The sequence below is a fragment of the Alternaria alternata genome (genome assembly GCF_001642055.1).
Source record: "Alternaria alternata strain SRC1lrK2f unplaced genomic scaffold CC77scaffold_13, whole genome shotgun sequence".
In the NCBI taxonomy this organism is placed as follows: Eukaryota; Fungi; Ascomycota; class Dothideomycetes; order Pleosporales; family Pleosporaceae; genus Alternaria; species Alternaria alternata.
This window is the reverse complement of record NW_017306202.1, coordinates 769,064-789,380: the sequence shown is the minus strand read 5'-3', so window position 1 is coordinate 789,380 and position 20,317 is coordinate 769,064. Positions and strand designations below refer to the sequence as shown.

Sequence of the window (20,317 nt, the reverse complement as noted above, 5' to 3'; positions counted from 1 at the left end):
CGAGAGGCGGCAAGATGGCATTCATCGCTTCGAAAATAAGCTGGACCTTTCCCTACGGTGGTCCTACTAACTCGACACTTCCAGCATCCTATACTTACAACACCACCCGATACGCTATCGAAGAGTACCTATCGACATACCAGAGCGATACTGATGCACCAAGATATATGCACGGCGAAGACATTGTCCAGTCCTCTTGGTCTGGCATCGACACTACTGAGGGCCTAAACCTGGGCGTTTACTGTCTTACATGCCCTGTGCAAGGTGATCAGGATTCGCATGCATGTCTGGATTTCAATCAAGCAGATGCCACGGAAGTATGGATTGATGTTGGTGTAGCAAGAGAAGGAATGGGGTCAGATGTCGAAATGCCGACCGGTAACGATGGAAGACCAGGAGATCCACAGAAGGCAATTCGCAACCGCGACTTCGCGTGTGTTTTCCAGATGCAACAAAACGGTCAGGACGAGGGAACGAGCATATCAGACATCATCCTTAGCATGGGCGATGTGACCGGTTCGCCCAACTTCTGGAACGCTACCTATCGCGATGGACAACCGCAGAGCACGATCGATGCTGAACAGCCTAAACCCCTCGAGACCGGACCGTTGATGTTCACCTTTCCTGGCACAGGGAATTTGACTGGACTGAATTCCGATGCAACTATGAAGACATACTTGGAACACGCACTACACGATCCAAATACTCAGTATTGGGGCGATGCGTCTTCACTCAAGACTATGCCAGAAGCAGAAGATCTCATCGAAGCAACATGGACCACCAACCCCAACATGGATACAAGTAACGTCGAACCACTATCGATGATGCTAACTTGTTTGGTTTGCCTCGAGCCCTATGAGGTTGACCCTGACAACGATACCCCGTCACCAGCATCACGCTGCAACGATTGGGCCAACGCCGAAGACGAGGTCTACCGCGAGAACACCAAGGATAATATAACCGAAATCACAAACGAAGATAACTTTTATTCACAGGACAACACAACCGCCAGCATCGAGATAGCCATGTTGTACCCCTCCTTCTTTGATAGCCCTGCAGATATTGGACTCGACATGTGGTTCCACAAACAACCCGACACCATGCTCTTCGCATGTGCTCTAGCCCTCACATCGGGTACACTACCGCCGTCGTCGACATCATATAGTGACATTCAGGAACATACAGCGTATAGTCAGGTCTTCTTCGCGACACAGCCCAAAGGCAAGCATACGCGCGAACAATATGTGTTCTCGGCTGCAAATCCCGGTGGAGTGCCCAGTGGACAGCAGCGGGCACGGGAGGCGAGAGAAGAGGAAGATGAAAGGCAAGACGCTGAGGCTGCAGAAGAGGCGAACCATGATACGGATAATCCGGAGACGAAGGCAGGTATCGCAATTGGTGTCGTGTTGGGAGTGGGGATGGCGGGGTATCTGGCGTGGGTGTGGTGGAGAAAGAGGAAGAATGCGAGGCTGGCGAAGCCGCAGACGCAGCAAAAAGAGGGAGAGGTGGTTGATGTAGCTGTTGGAGAAAATAAAGTGTAAAGTATGATCACGATGTATATGGTGTTTAGTTGGTACGACAACGATAAGAAAATAGGGCAAACAGGGTCACGGATGTGGTCCGAGAATGGAATTGTAATGTTAATATTTGGCATATGAAGAAGTCTATGGCCGTAAAAATAACAAAGCACGCAGGCGTAATATGCCTACAACTTTGCCTTTGCCGCGTCCAAAGTGGGCAGCATGATATCCCTCATGTCACCGGCGGCCTCGTTGAGGTAGAAGCTCATCTTTTCCTGTTTGTTGTTAGCTTGCATTCCCTTTGTTCCGAAAACGACTTGACTTACCGAACCGAGTCCCTTTGAGCAGACGTTGAACTGAATGCTGTTCTCGTTGATCATGTAGGCGATGCCCCATCCGTCGTCGATGACTTGCGACCATCCGTAACCGTTAAAGTACTCGCTTGACAACTGCGAACTCGAAATGAACCATGTGGAGCTGTATGAGTAGGCTGGGTCCTGGTACAGAGCAGGTACTTCCTCACCCTCCTTGAGGCACTTCTTCAGTCCGAAAAGATGACGGTCGACACCACGTCCATCACTAGCATCCGAAATGTACTTGACGTGTGCATCAAGCGCCGCTCTCAACTTCTTCTGGCACTCCTCAGGTGAGGCGTCAGCATCGGCCATGGCGTTGCAGAAAGCGACACTCTCGTCCGAGACGGTCCTGCATGTCTCTGTTCGGCCTTGCTGGAAGCGACGGGTAGCAGCAGATTCGTAGGTAGGACGGTTCTTGCCATAGAACTTGTGGTATGCAAGTTGGATGATCATTTGTACGTAGGCGTCAGGACTGCACTTGAACTTCTTGATCAAGCCCTTGCCGTAGCCTTGGTATGCCTGTACTCTGAGCTCGTGTGCGCCAATCTGGCTGGCGAAATGTGCTTGCGCGTCGGCAATGTCCTGTTGCAGCTCCTTGTTGATCTCGAATCGAAGGGGTTTCGGGTTAGGGAGGTCGGAGCGTACGTTGGGGTCGTCGAAGGGAAGGGCGTTGCTGAAGATTTGCTGGTTCGCATAGTCGTTGAGGCGGTGGGTGGGTGTACCGTCCATCATGGAGTGCTCGCCCATGAAACCTGATGTGCCGTTCTCGTTGACAATAAATTGGAGGGGCTTGTCGTACCAGCGGTTTGCGCCGTCGCCGTGCCAATATTGGTGTGCGCGCTCTTCGAGAGTAACGGGAGAAGCGTCGTCGAGGCAGACGATGAATGATGCGGCTTCAATCTCCTGAAGTGTTGCGGCATTGACGCTCGAGGCAGCCTTGAGCTTGGGGTATACGTCTGACCAGACATCACGGTTTTGAGACGTGAGGCTGCCGACTGCGGGTGCCTTTTCAGCCTTCTCGTAAACGCGCTTGAACTGGAGCTCGAGCTCGCTAGTGTTGAGTTGCTTTCCATTGATCTCGTGGGGAATCTTCCAGAACTGGTTCTTCCTGATGGCGATGATGTGCGCGTTCTCCTTGTAAGAGTGCTTTACGCTGGTGTCTGATGGCTTCTTGGGGACACGGCAGCAGTTGAACATGTGCTCATAGGAGCTCATGGCCATGGGGAGCTTCTTCATGTACTCGGGCTCCAGACTGCCTTCATCGACCATCTTCTTGAATTCGAGCACGGCTGTTGACAGGGCAGCAGCACGCTTTGCCGGGTTTCGCCTCTTCCTGTCATCGCGGTGCGAGTAGAAGTAGCTGACGTATGGCACGACGGGGTCGCGGTAGGCCATGTAGGCAGCATCATTCCACCACTCGTAGATCCAGTTCCTGTGTTTGGGGTCCTCTCTCCGCTCCACCAAGCGCTTCTGTAGTTTCTCTCCGGGACCACCAGGGGCTACAAATTCGTTGACGGCTTTTGTGGTCGCGTCGAATTCGTTCTGGGAGAGGAGTGGGTGAACGGACTTGAGGTATCGCTTTGCGGTTTCCTCTAGTGTGGGAACGGGGAGTCGTGGGAGAGAATCTTCAAAGCGCAGCATGGCGCCTTTGCTGTGGTCCTCCTTGTAGCCTGCGCAGACATGGTCGTCAGCTCTGAAATGTCTCAAGCATGTGGATAGAGCGTGTCCACTTACCCGCTGGCAAACTCGACTGTTTCCTTGTTGGTGCCATTGCGACAATCTATGCGCGTCGAATATTAGCATACATCCCCCCACTATACGTCTGTTTACACTGCAGCAACAACATACTCTGGGCTTTGCAAAGGCGGACTGGTTCAAAATAGGTCTGCGGAGTATCGAGGCGGGTGCTCGCGCGCGTGCAGCTCTGCTGAACATCACAAATGAAGATATGTAAAGTAACAAGGGGAAAAATGACAGAATATGATATCAAGAGTCCTAGCTTCAGCAGATCCGAGGCCAAATGAGCACGCGCTGGCTGCGATGACAAGGGTGGAGCTGTGAATTCAAGGAGCCGAGGTTGTCGGACTAAGGTTAGAGACGCTGCCGGTGACGTGATGCCTGCAGGCTTATGGCCGTTTGACCGGATGAGCACATGCGACCGTCTTTATATCTTTTGCACCATGTGCCAGAACATCCAAGACACCAAGGCCACGTTTTCCATTCCAGCCTGTTTGCGAATTGCCATCCATCCGGAGTCTTCAGCATCGCGATTCTGGGGTGCCCCGCGCTGACCTCCCCACTAAACACGGGCGCGACGAGCCGGCAATTTCGCTCAGGAGCCGAGGAAGGGATTTCTCGACCGAGCTTGGGAAACGCGACGCGCAAGGTCATCAAGAGCCTCATACTAATCATGTGACGGATGAGGCTCTGAGCATCATGTGATTAAAGAGGCTCGAGTCAGCCACAGAGCCACAGTTCGTACGAACGTGTCCGTGTCCAGACCTTTGCCCTTCGGCATCGGCGACGGATGCGCCCGAGGGCATCTATGCTTAGTACGTCAGCTGCAAGAGCAACGAATGCGACTGGTTCGTGAGCAGACACCTTCAATGCAAATTCCATGTCGAAGAGCACGTTCCCCGCACACGGGTCTGGGGGACGGGTGCTTCAAGCTGTCTGCGAAGTACACCTGCATGTTGTTGTTGACATTCGCAAGTTACCCTCTTAATCCACCTGATGACTTCAAAGTTCAGCAAATGGGATGCATTCATGTTGATTTATTGTTCTACTATGGGTCTTGCATATACTACAAAAGTATCTTTTGACCAGTTAGGTGCACGTTTAGGGAATTGTAGAATGTCAGGGCAGCAAAGTCTATGGCTAGACGACACCACTGTCCTGTTGTGTCCTTGAACAATGCCGTATACTCTTCCCGTGAGCGCTGCCCCAATACCTAGGTACCCAATGGACAGGTCGGACACGTACACCACGTAAGAACGTAAGAATGTGACGTCAAGACGCGTCTCCATCTGACGAGTATAAGCACTGCACTTCAGCTCTTTCAATGCCCTCGAACCACACCCGTCTTGTCTCATACAGCCCACAACAGCGACTATGCCTGCAGACCCCTCAAAAGACCGTCTCCTAATCACCTCTGCGTCCGGTAAACAAGCCGGCAAACTCCTCCCTCTACTCTCCAAGTGGCAGAACATCCGCCTAGCCGTCCACTCCTCCTCCTCCAAAGCCCGTCTCCAACAAGACTACCCCCGTGCTGAAGTGATCCAAGCCGACCTTTACTCCCCTTCAGACTGCGCCTCGCTCCTCGAAAATGTCACCACAGTCATCCACATAGGTCCCTCCTACCACCCCCACGAAACAGAAATCGGCAAAATGATGATTGACGCCGCCGTTGCCGCCTACTATAATGGCAACGGAGTGTTCAAGCATTTCATATTGAGTAGCGTGTTGAACAGCCAGTTCAGTAAGATGTTGAATCATGACTGTAAACGAGTTGTCGAGGAATGGATAATGGAATCTGGGATTCCATACACTATTCTTCAGCCGAGCACATTTATGGATAACATACCTGTCGCTATGCTGGCACAACAGGATAAACCGGTGTATCCTGCCCTATGGAGTACGGAAAATAGGTTCTCGATGCTTGCATTAAGTGACTTGGCTGAAGTGTTCAAGGTTGTGGCGGAGGAACGGGAAAAGCATTTTTATGCGCAGTATCCGCTTACGTCGACGCATCAGCCTATCAGTTTTGGAGAGGCGTTGCGTATCGTTGAGGGAAAGATTGGTAAACAGGTCATGGTCGAGAAGAAGGCGTTTGGGGACGCGGTGGATGCTCTGCTAAAGAGGTTGTTTAAGCTTGAAGATGCTGCGCAGGCGGATAGGCGGAGTAGAGATACGGCGGAAAGGATGATTTTGTTCTATGATGCGAGAGGGCTGGTGGGGAACAGCAATGTGTTGGAGTGGGTGCTGGGGAGGGATGCGTGTCAGTTTGAAGAGTTTGTTGATCAGGCGGTTCGTGGAAAAGGAGAGCAAAGCACGAGATGAACGACGCGGCGGACCAGTACGCAGACATTGCATGATAATGATTTTGTATTTGCCTTCGTCTTGCATGACGAGATTGCGCTCGCTCTCCCAGTCTTGCGCGTTAAATGGTCTCTGATTGTGAACCGGATATAGCAGAAATGACCCCAACACCAACGCTGAACAGATAGAGAAACAGCGGCAGTTGCATGTCTATCCAGACAATAGCAATGCCATAAGAAGGACCGGAAAATCCAAGCCCGAGAATATGTTGTAAATATAAACATAAGAAACGTCGCAGTGACAGTATGAAGACAATGTTTGTGTGGTGAGTGTTTGAGCATGCGATCAATTCTTGTATCGCAAGTTGTTTCGTGACTCGGACACCGGGGAATCCGAAGGTGTCTGTTTGGTATCCGAGCTGTCGGATGTTTGGAGGTTCGGTGGGTAGACGTCCCGTTATGTCGTGTTTCAGATCGCAATGGATATGCATGGGCATTATGGCAAGCCGCGAAATCTCCATCATCGAATATGTTGTCGAATAATTCGTATCCTTAGTACTCCGACCAATGGCAGTCTTCGCCAACTTTCTCAAATTCCAAACTCCTGTTCATTCTTCGTCGTGCGCGCTCTTCGCGGCCAAGGCAGCAAAAGAGTCGCGCGAGGCCGCTACGCTTCCGAGGTTCAAGACCCTCGTAAGGGTTTGCTTTCCTAGTCGAGCTTGTTGACGATGCTGGGCTGAGAGGAATGGTAGCATCGGCGAAGATGTCGCGGGCCTTTTCTGAATGCTTCTCGGATGTGCTGGAGTATGGCGAAGGTGTTTGCGATGAATCCGAGGGAAATGATGTGTCGAGTGGAGAGAGCATCTGCATTTGGCGGTTTGCTCGTGGAGAGCTGGGAAGCCCACTAGGCGATTGCGGTTGGTAAGACATAGTGTGAGATTTGCGTATAGCGAGAATGGAAGTTGCGATTTGATCTAAAGAAGAGAAGCGTATCGTTGATATATGCAACCGTATCCGGGGGTTAATGGATGTCTGTTAAGAAGCGAATAAAGCCGTTATATGAGAGAAACAATGTTTGTATGACAAGGAAAGGCACCAAGGGGACACAGAGGCGTATATGCTTATGCCGATCACCAACCTGCCGTGGCCGCAATTATATGGTACCCAGGGGGATGACATGCAAGGTCTCTCCACGCCAAGGGTCCGACGCCCTCGACGCCGTAAAATGATGGCCAGGGGCAGCGCGGGGCAGCGAATATCCGCCACCAAATATCACCGGACTCCAGCTGTCACTGCCGCAAAATAGGCTTTTGCAGCAAGGCGAAGTATTATCCGCAGTTTCATAGGCGAGAATTTGTGTTCTTTCGTGTTGGATGTCGCGGCTCTCGTCCAACCGCAACAGTCGCGTCGCGCATAACACTAACAGCGCGCTGCAAAGCGGCGTCTGGCGTACAGGCGCAGCTGGCGTGCATGAAGTTCTGAAACCGTGCCGTCTTCATGCGGTAAGGCTAGACCCAACGTTGCTATAGATCTGAGGCCCGAGCACGAAAAGAGTCAGCGAACGTGTTCCTTGGAAACGAGGCCAGCAAGGCTGTTTGTTGGGCGTGGCTCGTTTGTTTTTCCCGACCCATGTCCGCTCCTTGAAACGGCTTCTACGTCGCACGTCTGTTGGAAACAAACGACGGCTCGCTCGTCAACAGACCGCGCCGCGTCTGTTGTTGATAGTCGTCCATTTCCCATGTTCATGCAAAAGCTGGGAGGAGTCGTTCCGTTACATGTCATCCCGCGAATGCGCCGATGAGAATCCACCGGTTGAAGTCGTGTGCTGACAACATCGGACCGTACAGTGTTGGATGGTGAGTGCCGGTGTGGACAGTGACATGATTGTGTTGTATGCAGTTGGAGGTAGGCTGCCATGCTGATTATCTTGCATGGAGATCTACTGACGGACAGCTGACGACATTTGGCTATATCTACGCGAGCTGGTTACTTCGTGCATGATAATTGTTGGTGTGTTGCCGGCATCGCCGTATGCGGCACAGTACCATCCCTGGGATCATTTAATCCTTCGCGAAGCTTATCTTGTTCGTGTCCAGCCGCGTTCCATGAGACACAGTGAAAACCTTCAAGCTCTTGTTGAGAGAGATGCCACGAAAATACATAGGTACGGTTCAGATGGACTGGCATCGTTGAGCGCATCGATGTGCAGCTTTCGCAGGCCAAGTCATCATATGCGAAAGCAAAATCGTGCATGCGCAGCATTTCGAGACTGCCTTGCCAGGTATGTGCACTGCACGCGAATGCGGCGTGGTCGCTCTGCCGTACAGTAGGCGTTGGGTGGCACGGTTGGACAACGCAAAGCCTTATCTAGTGCCCAATCTGATGTGCAATATGCATGCAGCCCAGATAGAGAACCATGCGTTATAGAATGGCAAATTGAGCGGAAGGTAGGACAGACAAAACCACCTCAGTCATGAAGCGCAGATGACGATGTAATCGATATACAGACAGATACGCTAACCCCAAACGGATGAGATGTGCCCGGATCCAGACACCTTCACAACAACTGACAATCTTTCCTTTTGCCCCACAAAACCTAACACGAGACGCCAAAATATGTTTTCGGCTTCATCACACCACAATAGGAATGAGAATCTATTCCGGGCTCATCTGTTTTGAATACGAACTATGATCATGAAAGATGTGGGTATAGAACTCCAAGGCACATATTATACCTAACCAGAATCTTTGTCAGCCTGCCAGCCAAGTGATCAGCCTGACCTTAAACGCCTCGCTTGCGAATACAAACTCGAATTAAGATCTCTTTCGTGAACACATCCACACCAAGTGGTGGCTTCTATAACCTGACTGGCCGTTACGTCTCCGTCATAAACATCTATGCCGTACATCGCATAATCAGTGCTCTCAGCTTGCCCTATAGAATGGGCGTGGAGCCCAAGAGTGCGCATGTGCAGAGCTCGTGGGATGTTCTTAGTGAGATGTCGCCTCATAGATGCTCTCGAAATCCTTGATAGCCAGCTTGTCGGCGTCCGCAGTGAGTCTCTTAGGTACTTTCAGCTTGAAGTGTTCAATATACCGTTCGACCTCGCTTAGCATGACACTCCAATGGCCACAGGTATGTGCATGTTCGATGGCGATGGTGAGACGACCACGATGCTGACCTTGAGGAGGGCGAGTTACCCCGTGCCGAAGTCGCAAGAGGGATGTGTCCGCAGTCAAGTTTGACATGGCTCTGGTGGTCACCATATTTGTAGGGGCCCAAGAGGAGGCAGTCTTGTCGGCGCTGTTGGACGTTCCATAATTCTTCAGTTTGTGTTGCATTGTACTGCGAAGATTTCCGAGCTTGTTTGTTAACTCGGTACCATTGTCAAGGGCCCTCGCCCAGAGCTATCAGAATTAGCACCATGATTCTGTGTTCAGAACTCCTGGGTTTGCTCACCATCATTTGTGCAACAACCGTGCATCCCCCTTTGGCTGCTTTGACGCGCGAGAGGAAGCCACCTAGCCACAAGAATGACAACGGAATATACTACATGGTGGCAAATTAGTAGGTGTAGAGAGTGGACGGGACGAACGAGCATATGAGCTTACAGTGGCCATCTCAAGCAGAGTCATCTCAAAATTGAGTAGTGTCTTGTAGTCCAGATTGACTGGTGATGCTTTGCAGTAGAGGGCCCGGTTGAGACCTCTCAGGGCGAGTGTACTGCCTGCTTCTAGTATTCCGTTATCGGCGATATGTGGAGGGTTCATGCGGTTGAGGTTGAGGGATAGTGGTAAAATATGGCGTAAGTACAAGAGCCTGGGATGAGCCTGCATGGAAAGGGGTAGCAGAACGCTCAGTCGGGAGACGGACAGCGCCACGAGGAGCGCGTCGAGGTTCCGGACCGTCAATTGCCTCTAGGCATGCTATAGTGTCAGGATCAAGCTGGCTAATGTCTACCTCACCACGCCGAAGGTGATCATCGATTTCTTTTTGGACGCGTGCTGCCTCTTTCCTGTCCTTGTTCTTGAGATGCATGGACAGCTCGACCTTGAGCTTTCTGCCTTCGTTGTTATACGCCAGCCATGATCCGGGGTCTATCGATCCTGCGTTAGTGACCCGTGAAGCTTACGCTTTCGTGTACTTACTGTGGCTGCCAACGCTTAGATCTCGGACGTGCTCGTCGCCGTCACCGTCACTGTCGCTTTCTTCGTCTGCCTGGTCGTTCTTCGCAGCCTCGGAGTTGTTACTATCGCTACCATAGTAGTAGCCCGTGTTGATGTGTGAAGTGGCAGGCTTGGGCTTGAGATTATCGCTGTTGTTGGCGGCCATCGTGGCAGATTGCAGGCGAATATCTGCGAAGGGAGGAGCACCCATTTGATATCACAGTTCCAGTAGCTGAGATTCGAGAAGCGGAGAGGCAGACCCTTAAGTTGGTGGGGTACTTACACGTAGGCGGGAGTCGTGGGAGCTTTCGCTTAGCGTCTGTGTGAAGCTATGCTCACTTTCACGACAAAGGGAGGAACAGGGAGGCCACAAGCAAGGCAATGAGGATCCACGAACCACACGAGAATAGCTGTACGGCGGTATGTCCATCGTATGGCCATGGTTAGGTAAAGCTGATAGCATTGCAGCGTCTCGACGCTGACTTCCTTGACGATCCTCTCCTCCACCGCCACCTCGATCGCCAACAGGGTCTGATACCGACGAACTTGCGCACGCCTCGTACCCTCAGGGGCGAGATTACCTAGAGCTCTTTATCATGCTGCTGACATAGTGGTTAGACATTGATCTGTTGTTGAGCTTGCGAGTCAAAGATGTTTGGTCCTATCAACCCTATGTGGACGCACACTAGCTGGCGACGAGACCCAAATGCTGGTAGTCCAGGGAAGCGATTATTGCAGACCGACGATGAGCTATGGCATAGATCGAATGTCCTTCGAAGGATGCGGATTCCGGATACCTGCGCGGCCTCTTCCGCACCATAGCGACACAGGTATGCGAACGATCAACGTGTCAACGACAATATCGAAATAGGGCTGGCAAGGTGAATGCTCCCAAGTAGAGGCGCAGTAGTGCACACCTATCGCTGGAACGCCTGACGAGCAGTCTACAAAGCATCAAAGGAGACAAAGGACGCATATCCTATCAGACATCCTATAGGAAGAGAAATCATGCTGTAACATGGCCGGAAGACACCAAGTGCAACCTGCATCAAGCCATGGAAGCATTCAGTACAAGAGCGCTTCTGAGATCCGGTTACAAAGGTAATGGTGCGATCAGGACATGTCGCCCTGCCTTTGCGGCCGAGAGACAAGACTCGTGGACAAGGAGCGACTGTCAAGAAACGAAGAGTTCTTTCGCACATATTGGAGTATGCGAGGACTTTCCGGGCGTTGCAGACAGATAGCATTTGCGAAGTTCAACTTGGCTCTCAAAGATATACAAGATGGCAAATCTGAGCATCGCTGAGAAGAAAGTATCGGAGATGCTTAGAGTGCGTATACTGATTCGTGGGCAGTCGCACGTTTTGAGCTGTCGTAACCTGGCTTTTTTCGGAGACATGAGATCAGCTTTGTGCTTGCCAGGATTTGCATGTGGCAACCCGGGGAGCGTAAAGACGTTCATAGCATGCCATACGGTCGCAAGGAAATCATGTCTATGATATCCATTCGCGTGGATGTTGAACGACAGCGAACTATAGTGATCACCAAGAGAGTTGGCTCCAGATGGTATGATCGTCTTGAGTCTGATGAGATGGGGTATTTCAGGTTTTTGACCATTTCGATGGAAGCTTGAACAACCCCACGTGCGTGTAAACCAGTGGCCGTGACAGCCGTCGTATGCATTCGCCGGTAGACTACCACAGCAGTAGTTTTGGGACGCTTCAAGAGTGGTACTCTCACTTCTCCAGTTTAAGGACGAGATGCTGCCATGGGTATGACTTCTTTTGCGACGGTAGAACGAGATGTCCTGACAGGATGAAGAGGATAGCATTGCAGCCTGTTTATCTTCATGGTACGGCATCAACATGCGAGAGAAGCCGTTCTGAGTATGCGATGCTCTGCTTGATGCCGATCAAGATCCCCACAGTCTTAAGGAAGAGCGTATAGGCTATGTGTTGAGGGTCCGTGCAACGAGACGTATCCCTGGAATTAGACGGATCTGCGCCGCATACAGTTAGGCAAACCAATCAGAATGGGCTATGGTAATGGTGAAGAGGTTTCGCGACAGTTGACTGAGCTGCATGTGGATGTATCGTGTATGGTGCAACATGAGTAGCGTTCAAGATGGCAGAGGAGCCGCCTTGCGTAGCAGCCACTGCACGCGAATGAAACATTATGTTCCCGAACTCTTTCTAGGCATATGAGAGTATGGATACCAAGGAGTAGCAATCAGCGGCAAGGTGCTTTGCCGTTACTGCAGGACCTGTAGAGTGGGAGCCGTTCTTCTTCAAGCGACGAAAACCAGGATTGAGAACCATTCTGTTTCTTGGACATGGTCAGGAACATAGGGATCCAGATGGCTATTTAGTAGCCATGTCATCTATACCAGATCTCGTACAGTACTGAAGAACGAAAATCGTGAGCGGATATAGTGATGTCGCGTAGTGCGAAGCAGTCACTCGGCAAGCATGGGCGCCATGTGCAGTCGAATGCGTACGGCTGGTCCGGTGCGGAGTCATTACTGCCGAGTTGTTGCATCAAGTCGCTTTGGTCAGCAGGGGCTTATGTGCTTTTCAATCAGTGCTCGCGTTGAGTGTAGTCGATGAATGGCTGCAACGGTGTTGCTGATAGGTGTGTGCGTGTGTAACGATTCGGTCGAGACAAGCGGCTCCACTGGCGCCGAGGATACCTGCGGAGATGGCTCGGCTTCGGCTGTCGCGACAGCGTCATCATTTCTTTGTTCTTCCCTCATCATCATCTCCCTATGAACCATCGCAATTCCGCCTCTTCAACCAGCGTGCGATATTCGACTGTCTTGTGGTGACTTCGCAACTGAGCGTCTCATAGTAACCAGTCGAGGTTTTGACGTTGTGGCTGTCTCGCGTGGCCGCGAATCGAGTTCTGGGCAGCCTTCGAGGTTCGAGGACTTAGAACATGAAGCATCGTGGATACTCAGCTCAAGGTGCGACAGAGACATCGTCTCGCGCATGCGGAAGTATAGGAACAGAGGCGCAGGAAGAGCTAGCAATGGAGTGCATCTTGAACGATCTCCTATGAGCTTCGACTGGGTCTGAGGCAGGATCGCTGCGTCACATACAAAGACAAGAGGCCGACAATGAATTGCTTTGGTAGTTGACCCTACTGGAAGTAAATAATTCACCTGGTCAGGATGTGGTCATGTAACAAGGTCAGTGCTCATCAGAGAGTCGTCAGGAGCGGAGGGTCCGCACGCAATATCCGCCACGCCAACAGACGCCACATTTGGTGCACGATGGGATGAGCTGGCTATCTTGATTTCTGGCAGATATTTGAGAAACCCCATGTTTGAATCTCTCTTCGAACCCAATTTATGGTGCAGCAAACTATCTCCCGACGTCGAAGGCTAGCGCAAGAGAAAACACAGTTGGTCTCACATCCAAGTTGGATTGTGCGAGACATGCGTATGCACTGTGTAGACTACTAATTCTACCATTGCTACACTGCTTGGTACGATGTCTCTTGTAGCCGATACCCTTCTCTGTACCTCGCACCTGTCTGAAGCTGCTGTCGTACCATCCTCAAAGCTTCCGTCACCACAGATAGCAATTTATCTCGCGACGTTCTCCAGCGGTCTTTCTTGAGTTCATATGACCCCGTTCCAATTTTCGTCGTCTTCCGGCTGTCGACGACAAGGGCCCTTCGTCGGTCGAGTTGAAGTTTGGGGTGGCTGCGCAGTCGGCTGACCTAGTTGTTGCGAGATGGAAGACTGGCCCAAGGCATGGTTATGAGCAGGATATAAGCCACGGGGACTTTGGGCAGGTCGGGGGATATCCGGCGAAGGTGTCCTTTCCTGACGCTCATTCTGCTCAGTGTGCCCTCAATGGATAAACAGCATGCATGATGCATTGTGGCTTGAGCGGTTACACCCAAAAGGATTTTTACACTCGATTACTATGGATTACTATCGATCGCTATGCTCGCGCGCCACATTCCTACGCCAACATTAGGAAGTGTCTGAGAACTCATTCCCAAGGTCTCGTCCATTTACATACGTCCAAGTGCTACCTGAATTCTTTTTGGTCCTCGCGACTGAGGGCGCCACGGCGGTGCATAAGGAAGCTCTTCGTCCCCGCTTAGCTTCCGTTTTCGAGGCTCGGGCATGTCTTCGAGAGCCTTGAAGTATGCATCATGCCTCACACGCTTCCATGAACTACCACCCCTTCCATTCTTAAATCTGAACTTCCAGAAATGCCTAGTCTCTTTTAAGTTCAAAGAGTTTGAAAGTGCTGAAGACGTACAGGCAATCGCTTCGAGATCTTTCATGGAGATATAGCGGACTAGGACTTCCTGGATGGGATAGAGACGTAGTGCTGAAACGAGGCCGTTGCTATCGTTGTTTTCACCCCGAATACGCGTTGTAAGAAAGCTTGGAGATGGCACCTTGACGTCCTCCATCTCACTGAGCAGCCGCGCAATGCATTCGTCAAGCCGGGGAGCATGTTCGAGTTCTTTCACTCCGGTCGGACGGACGGTGCGAGATGATGACGATGTTGATGCGGAGAGCGAAGCCTCTTTGGCTCCGAGCACGACGAAGATTTCGGGAGGATTAGCTTGGGTATGGTGTTTTCCCTCGATCTGCGTTCGCCCTGCGTGTTGTCAGAAACGATTGAAAAGACAGGCATGTATTGTTCGCATCATACCGGCTGTGTTTGTTGTTCCACGAGCTCGCACTCCGTATATTCTGATGCTTTGCCCTGAGAAGCTGTCAGAGGTTGGGGTGACCCGAGACATCCCGTTCGAGTGATCCGAGTAGGTGAGCTGGTTGAAACCGTCGTCGCGGAGTATTGCGATTACGCCTTATCGGTGTAGTCCTGGCCTTCGCAGTGTTGCAGAAACAGCAGTAGTTTGAGTGGACTCGCAGCGGCTTTGTTCTTACTAGCAACGATCTAGGGTCCGTTCGATCCAGTCGCGTCGTCTGTGCTCTGGAGTCGCCTCTAGATCTCAAACTGCCCAGGCGCGCCAGACCGCGCGTCCAACCTGATTAGGGAAACATTCTAATGATATTCACCTCAAACGATGAAAGAGCGACCCTGTGGATTCAACTTGCCGCCTTTTGCGCGAGAGCCTATGGGTATCAAGAGCTGGGTGAAGAAATGGCAATACAGAACGGTATGGAAATTGAGTCATCACACGCGCAAATGTATAACAATTGTCGTGAAAACAACGCACAAGCAAACTTGATAAGTCACTTATCAGAAGTTCAGAAGGTCAGCGCAGTGAATGTGAAGGTTTCATCCTAGTGGTCATACCTGCTACCCTCAGGGAGGTTGTCAAGCATTGTCGATCGACGATGTACTGGTTCACTCTGATTCCTTCGCACAGAGTAATGTGCCATCGACCTGAGTACCGGCTGCGGATGGAATTCACCATGAGATCCTTGTCTCGAGCATACGCTCCTCTGGTATTTCTTTCCTGGTAGGAGTTATATAGCTCACCTTCAACCCACCGCACCTATACTATCTCGGTCGAAAGTTACGTAGCGTTGAGTTGGCAACTGTAATACGAAGGAACACTAGCCATTGCCGATTCAACTCGATCAATCGACCAGTCGCCGTCTGATACCATGGCATCCAACCTCGATTCCTGGAACAGCTTCATCGGTGAACCCCATGTCCCGACAGCTCAGCCTATCCTCACTAAAGCCTTCATCGAGGCCGACTATACATGTATGACAAGCCAACAGATCACCTACTACTTGGAGCGTATCTGGGAATATAGTTCCATAACCACCTTCGTACTCCCCACACCCATGGAGGTAGCTGCTGGCCACCGTTACTGGCTGCCAAACGGTCTTCTAGCTGAAGAGTGGATTATGCTCTTCATATTCGTCCCTCGTCTGTTTGACCTCGCGCCACTCGAGGTAAGGACGGCGTTTGAGGAACAGGTCTACAACGTTGCCGGACATTGGCCTAGCTTTGCAGAGATCATAGAAAGAGGAAACCAAGCTTCTATGCCTCTTGATATGCTTCCGGCTACGCAGATGGCAGGAAATTCTTTCCAATATGGCTATTCCCAGCCTGGAGGGGCACGCTTTGCGGGTCCAGAGACAGCCAAGCCGATCACAGGTCCGCTCCCAATTCCACCCTCAGGGTTTGGACCTTTTCCATTTTCTCAGTCGTTTACAGCTCCTGCAAATTTGGGTGTCCAGCAATCCTCATCCCTGACCGTCACACCCCAGCCGTTACAGCCCATCCAGCCCATCCAGCCCAGCCAGCAGATACCTCAAGGAAATTTACAGTTACCAGTGGCCTCAACCACAGGCTCTCAACCAGGTACATCGACTGCGCATAGCGTATCGATTTTCCCTTTGCAGTCTGTTCCCGATGGTACAGCTGCATCTGAGCAGAATCCGGCGGCTCCGCCAATATTCACCCAACTACTCCAGGCAAGGGGTATAACTGTCCCTGGGTTTCGACCGGGAAGTAGAACTCCAACCGACAACGGGAACAAAGCCTGGAGTGCTGAGCGTATTCGGGCCTTTGTCGAGATCCAGAATAAAAGCATCCAGGAGCTGCCAAGTAGTGCATTCTCTGAACTCGGCACTGAAATGTCTAACTTCCGCACGCCTGAATCAATCGACGTGACCTGCTGTCCTTTCGAAACGTCGCTCGAGGAGAACTTCACAGTGAGTATAATTCCCCATTGTTTATATCTATCGTCGAGGGACTAACAGCTAACCAGTACTTTTCAAACATATGCACGCTCAACCGACAGATGTGTTTGCGGGCAATTGAGCATTGGCAGCCAATGCACATAGCTCGCTACATTGTGAGTGTTACTTATATCTGAGAGATCGAAGAAACAATAAGCTGATTGAGACTATTTGTAGAACTATGCACACGATCTCCAAACACCAGGGATCTTTGGTCGATCGAAAATCGGGCATCACTTCGCAAAGGCCAAGAAATGGGGTGAAAGCTACCCTGGCCATGTTCCCACTGCCTCTTTGCGCCATACTAGCACAGACAGCGGGGCGCGTGGCTCTAACAAGGACCTACATGACTACTTCCTCTATAGTATGGGTGATGGAGTGGTCCGACCACCTCGCGGACGTAAGGCGCAGATATTAACGCTAGTCATCGAACACGTTCGAGGCGTCACACACGATCGAAACGTTCGGCTGAGCCAGGCTGCTACGTACGCGCAGAGATATAATATCACCGTGCCGGCACATCATCAGATGAACTTCCAAAACCTGGCATTCGAGGACCAGCTGCCGTCAGAAGCGTTCCTTGACACGATCAGGGACGATTACCGCACCAAGTTCAATGGTCAAGACCCATAAGATGGATATCGTTGTTCGCAAAAGATGTCAGTCATGGTTTGCTAGTGAGAAAGACATACGAATTGAGCTGCGACCGTTATGCTGACGAATATGCAGTCTTTGTGTACTTTGAGGTCCATCATTGTTACTTGCTGCTTACTGACGTTGTATTTGCTATAGTATAACGTGGTGACAATGCTTGCGACGTCTCGTAGCGCATACGAAAATGACTTGGATATCATGTCTCTAACACCCGTCTAGAGATTCCTTATTTCTCTGACTTCTGACCGATTCAATACCTCACGAATATTGCATTTCAGTTGTATATATCACTCAAATGTCTCTCTCTCTCCTGTTGCAGACAGTGCTATTTACTCCGCTTATTCTACGCAAGGTCTGCGTGAAAGCTCCGCCTACACAGTAAATTGCTGATCAGAGTCACGATGTTAGCACAAGGCATCATCGTTGATTCTCCACTTGATGCAAATTCACTCCTGAGAGTGGTTAGTGCCATTATACCCTGCACGCGCCGCTCTCCCCTATCCTCAAAAGCATACGATTTCTGTGGTTCGAGCGAACAGTGAACGCACGATCAACTCAAACTTGTTGAAAGCTCCCTACATCCACTCATCCTCCGCACAGTGTAGATTGACCGCGATTCACGCTCTTCCTGTCGCTTGTCCTAAACGTCACTTGAAAGACTTCTACACACTTCCTATCCGAACTATACACCGATTGGCTTTAATACCATCGACATTCAGTTTAAAATATCGAGTGCAATGGAATGTAAGTTTCAAGCCTACTTTCTTTCTAAGATTGCTAACATCCATATAAGCTTACCAAAACAGTAACGTTATGCCTGCTCTGCACTTTGGTCCTCGCATGGGGCCTATGCAAAACTTCGTCAATTCAACTTCGCAGATGACGAGCGGATTCTATCATGACAGTACGCTCCAGCACCCACCGGCCCTTCCGACCCTCCTCTGGAACGATCCAAGGGTGACGTACACGCCAGGACACTACACTCCGAGAAACCTTCGCGAAGACCACCTATTGCAGAGCAACGAGTACCACCGTCGTCGAGTTGAAGATGTCATCAAGTATTCTGCAAGATTTCAGTGGTTTCATTTCAGAAATGTGCAGGAAGATGACGACTTGATGTATTGCTTCACACCTGGACCACACTTTCGACTTATCGATGCGTGGGTGGAGATCTTCCTCACTACTCCGAACTGCTATCTGATGATAGCTCTAGAAGAAGTTCGAGTCGCGTTCTTCGAGCAGACCGCGCGTGTCCCGAATCCTGTCCATATGCACAGAGGACCAACAGTTACCTCCACAGCGCATTCATTCAAGCGCAAAGCAGCCATAGCCGAGGACGGCCTCCAGATAGAGTGGAAATATGGAGTAGACAACAACGTGGAGGAGCGCCCAACTGAATCCCGCAAACGGTTCCGCAACGATGATACAGCACCAAGGATTGAGCAATTTCTCTCATCCCGCTCATCGTCAGACCTGGGACGTGTTCTTGAGACAGTTGTATCAGATACAACTACGCAGCACCCCACTGCCTCCCAGGCCGCCACACCCCATACACCTGTGGCATCGACAACGACAGTGGTAGCGGCACCTGCAGTGGCGGCAGCATCTCAAGTTCAGCCAACGGTACCCGTAACTGTCACTCCAGCAACGGTAGCTGTCCAGGCTCCCTTGGCGGATCCCATCGCTGCAATGATGGCCCGCTTTTCAACTAGAAATACAGTGAATGTTTCTGGTAGGGGATGTAAGGGTGTTGCGATGTCGCGTGGTCAAATTCGTGCTCATCTTGAGATCGAAGGAAGGACATTAGCAACACTTCCATCTTCAGCTAATTCCGATGATCGCCACGAGATGAGAGGGGTAGCACCACCAAGAACGGTTGGTCCTACTCTGATCAACTGTGTTACTACTGCACAGGAGATGTTGACTGTACGCACATCACTCTTAGTTTGAGGTATTTGCTGACTTTGAAGCAGTTCCTTCCTTACCAGACCGTAAATTACGAGCTGTGGGATCGTATAAGAAAGTCATGGTCACCGAAAGAAGTCGCTGACTTCATGGTAAGTGTCTTGAAATCTCTCTACAAGCCCGCTTGGCTCATCTTAGCAGTCTTACGTTCGACAACTGCAAAGTCCTCGTAGCTACCACCGTACCGCATTTCACCACAATCATGACGGCCGGCCGGCCGATGTGCCGACACACACTTTCACAACGAATGTTCCTTCGAACATGTCAACGAGAGGGAAAACGGACAAGAAGGCAGCCGATCGACCTCTACACGACTACTTTCTTTATCATCTAGGTGATGGAGTAGTCCATTATCCCACTGGTCGCGACGCCCAGCTCCTCACGCGTTGCGTTCAGCATGCCCGAAACGTGTCTCATGACATGAACGTCAGGATGTCAGAGATCGTTCAGTATGCGACAAGGCACGGAATCACCGTTCCTGCTGCCGATCTGATCCAACCTGATACGAATGTTGTCGTTGAGGATACACCCTTCGCAGGCCTTCCTTGACATGATAGATAGGGATTTCGTAAATCGACACGGAATGAGATCGGGTACAGTGTAGATCTACAAACGTCAATCGTACTATGATTCTTGATTGGAAATTGTCGCTGTGTGAACCTCAGTGGCAAAAGCAGGCAGACGGAAGTCGCAGCTAATTGCTACGTCTCTTAGTATCACAGGCCAAGAACACGCTCATGACCTGCAGGTTTTCGTTCAGACAGTGACCAGTGCAAGTAACAGCACCTCAATAAGCTGTCTTTAGCGTCCTGGTGACTATGCATAAATTGACGAACCGCAAATTATAGGTCAAACGCACTGCCGATCACCTTCCGAAGCACGTGAGTACGGTGGACCGATGATTCTCACGACAGCTCCGTGGTACAC

The 20,317-nt window shown here is 50.9% G+C and overlaps 8 protein-coding genes across 8 annotated transcripts; 4 read left to right on the top strand and 4 right to left on the bottom strand.

Moving 5' to 3' along the window:
- Positions 1–14: 14 nt before the first annotated feature.
- On the top strand, positions 15–1,541 carry CC77DRAFT_1062621 (hypothetical protein; the record flags this gene model as incomplete). Its single annotated transcript, XM_018528547.1, has 1 exon — positions 15–1,541. One exon carries the CDS (start codon positions 15–17, stop codon positions 1,539–1,541), a length of 1,527 nt encoding a protein of 508 aa, XP_018384901.1.
- Positions 1,542–1,705: 164 nt separating this feature from the next.
- On the bottom strand, positions 1,706–3,647 carry CC77DRAFT_937923 (acyltransferase ChoActase/COT/CPT; the record flags this gene model as incomplete). Its single annotated transcript, XM_018534579.1, has 3 exons — positions 1,706–1,795; positions 1,847–3,546; positions 3,611–3,647. 3 exons carry the CDS (start codon positions 3,645–3,647, stop codon positions 1,706–1,708), a joined length of 1,827 nt encoding a protein of 608 aa, XP_018384900.1.
- Positions 3,648–4,930: 1,283 nt separating this feature from the next.
- On the top strand, positions 4,931–6,410 carry CC77DRAFT_1021585 (NAD(P)-binding protein). Its single transcript, XM_018525291.1, has one exon. The coding sequence runs from the start codon at positions 4,988–4,990 to the stop codon at positions 5,933–5,935; it is 948 nt and encodes a 315-aa protein (XP_018384899.1). The 5' UTR covers positions 4,931–4,987; the 3' UTR covers positions 5,936–6,410.
- Positions 6,411–6,465: 55 nt separating this feature from the next.
- Positions 6,466–6,843, bottom strand: CC77DRAFT_1062618 (hypothetical protein; the record flags this gene model as incomplete). Its single annotated transcript, XM_018528546.1, has 1 exon — positions 6,466–6,843. One exon carries the CDS (start codon positions 6,841–6,843, stop codon positions 6,466–6,468), a length of 378 nt encoding a protein of 125 aa, XP_018384898.1.
- A 2,061-nt stretch (positions 6,844–8,904) lies between these two features.
- On the bottom strand, positions 8,905–10,246 carry CC77DRAFT_1009943 (hypothetical protein; the record flags this gene model as incomplete). The annotated part of the gene is made up of 5 exons (XM_018523619.1): positions 8,905–9,321; positions 9,374–9,463; positions 9,526–9,744; positions 9,788–10,011; positions 10,063–10,246. 5 exons carry the CDS (start codon positions 10,244–10,246, stop codon positions 8,905–8,907), a joined length of 1,134 nt encoding a protein of 377 aa, XP_018384897.1.
- A 3,456-nt stretch (positions 10,247–13,702) lies between these two features.
- On the bottom strand, positions 13,703–15,242 carry CC77DRAFT_1051193 (hypothetical protein; the record flags this gene model as incomplete). The annotated part of the gene is made up of 3 exons (XM_018527656.1): positions 14,760–15,242; positions 14,112–14,705; positions 13,703–13,935 (listed from the first exon to the last, which is right to left on the bottom strand). Exons 1-3 carry the CDS (start codon positions 14,848–14,850, stop codon positions 13,703–13,705), a joined length of 918 nt encoding a protein of 305 aa, XP_018384896.1. The 5' UTR covers positions 14,851–15,242.
- Positions 15,243–15,643: 401 nt separating this feature from the next.
- On the top strand, positions 15,644–17,404 carry CC77DRAFT_937884 (hypothetical protein; the record flags this gene model as incomplete). Its single annotated transcript, XM_018534576.1, has 3 exons — positions 15,644–16,744; positions 16,801–16,887; positions 16,949–17,404. Coding segments are annotated over 3 exons (1,644 nt in total), but the record flags the coding sequence as incomplete, so codon positions are not given.
- Positions 17,405–19,083: 1,679 nt separating this feature from the next.
- On the top strand, positions 19,084–19,801 carry CC77DRAFT_166843 (hypothetical protein). The gene is made up of 2 exons (XM_018530404.1): positions 19,084–19,351; positions 19,399–19,801. Exons 1-2 carry the CDS (start codon positions 19,115–19,117, stop codon positions 19,561–19,563), a joined length of 402 nt encoding a protein of 133 aa, XP_018384894.1. The 5' UTR covers positions 19,084–19,114; the 3' UTR covers positions 19,564–19,801.
- Positions 19,802–20,317: the final 516 nt, after the last annotated feature.

What these genes read in the sequence shown, in the direction of transcription:
- CC77DRAFT_1021585 (XM_018525291.1), top strand. Translation starts at nt 4,988, where the DNA reads ATGCCTGCAGACCCCTCAAAAGACCGTCTCCTAATCACCTCTGCGTCC.
- CC77DRAFT_166843 (XM_018530404.1), top strand. Translation starts at nt 19,115, where the DNA reads ATGATGGCCCGCTTTTCAACTAGAAATACAGTGAATGTTTCTGGTAGG. An exon ending in CTGCACAGGAGATGTTGACT is followed by an intron (nt 19,352 to 19,398) that starts GTACGCACATCA and finishes ACTTTGAAGCAG; the next exon opens with TTCCTTCCTTACCAGACCGT.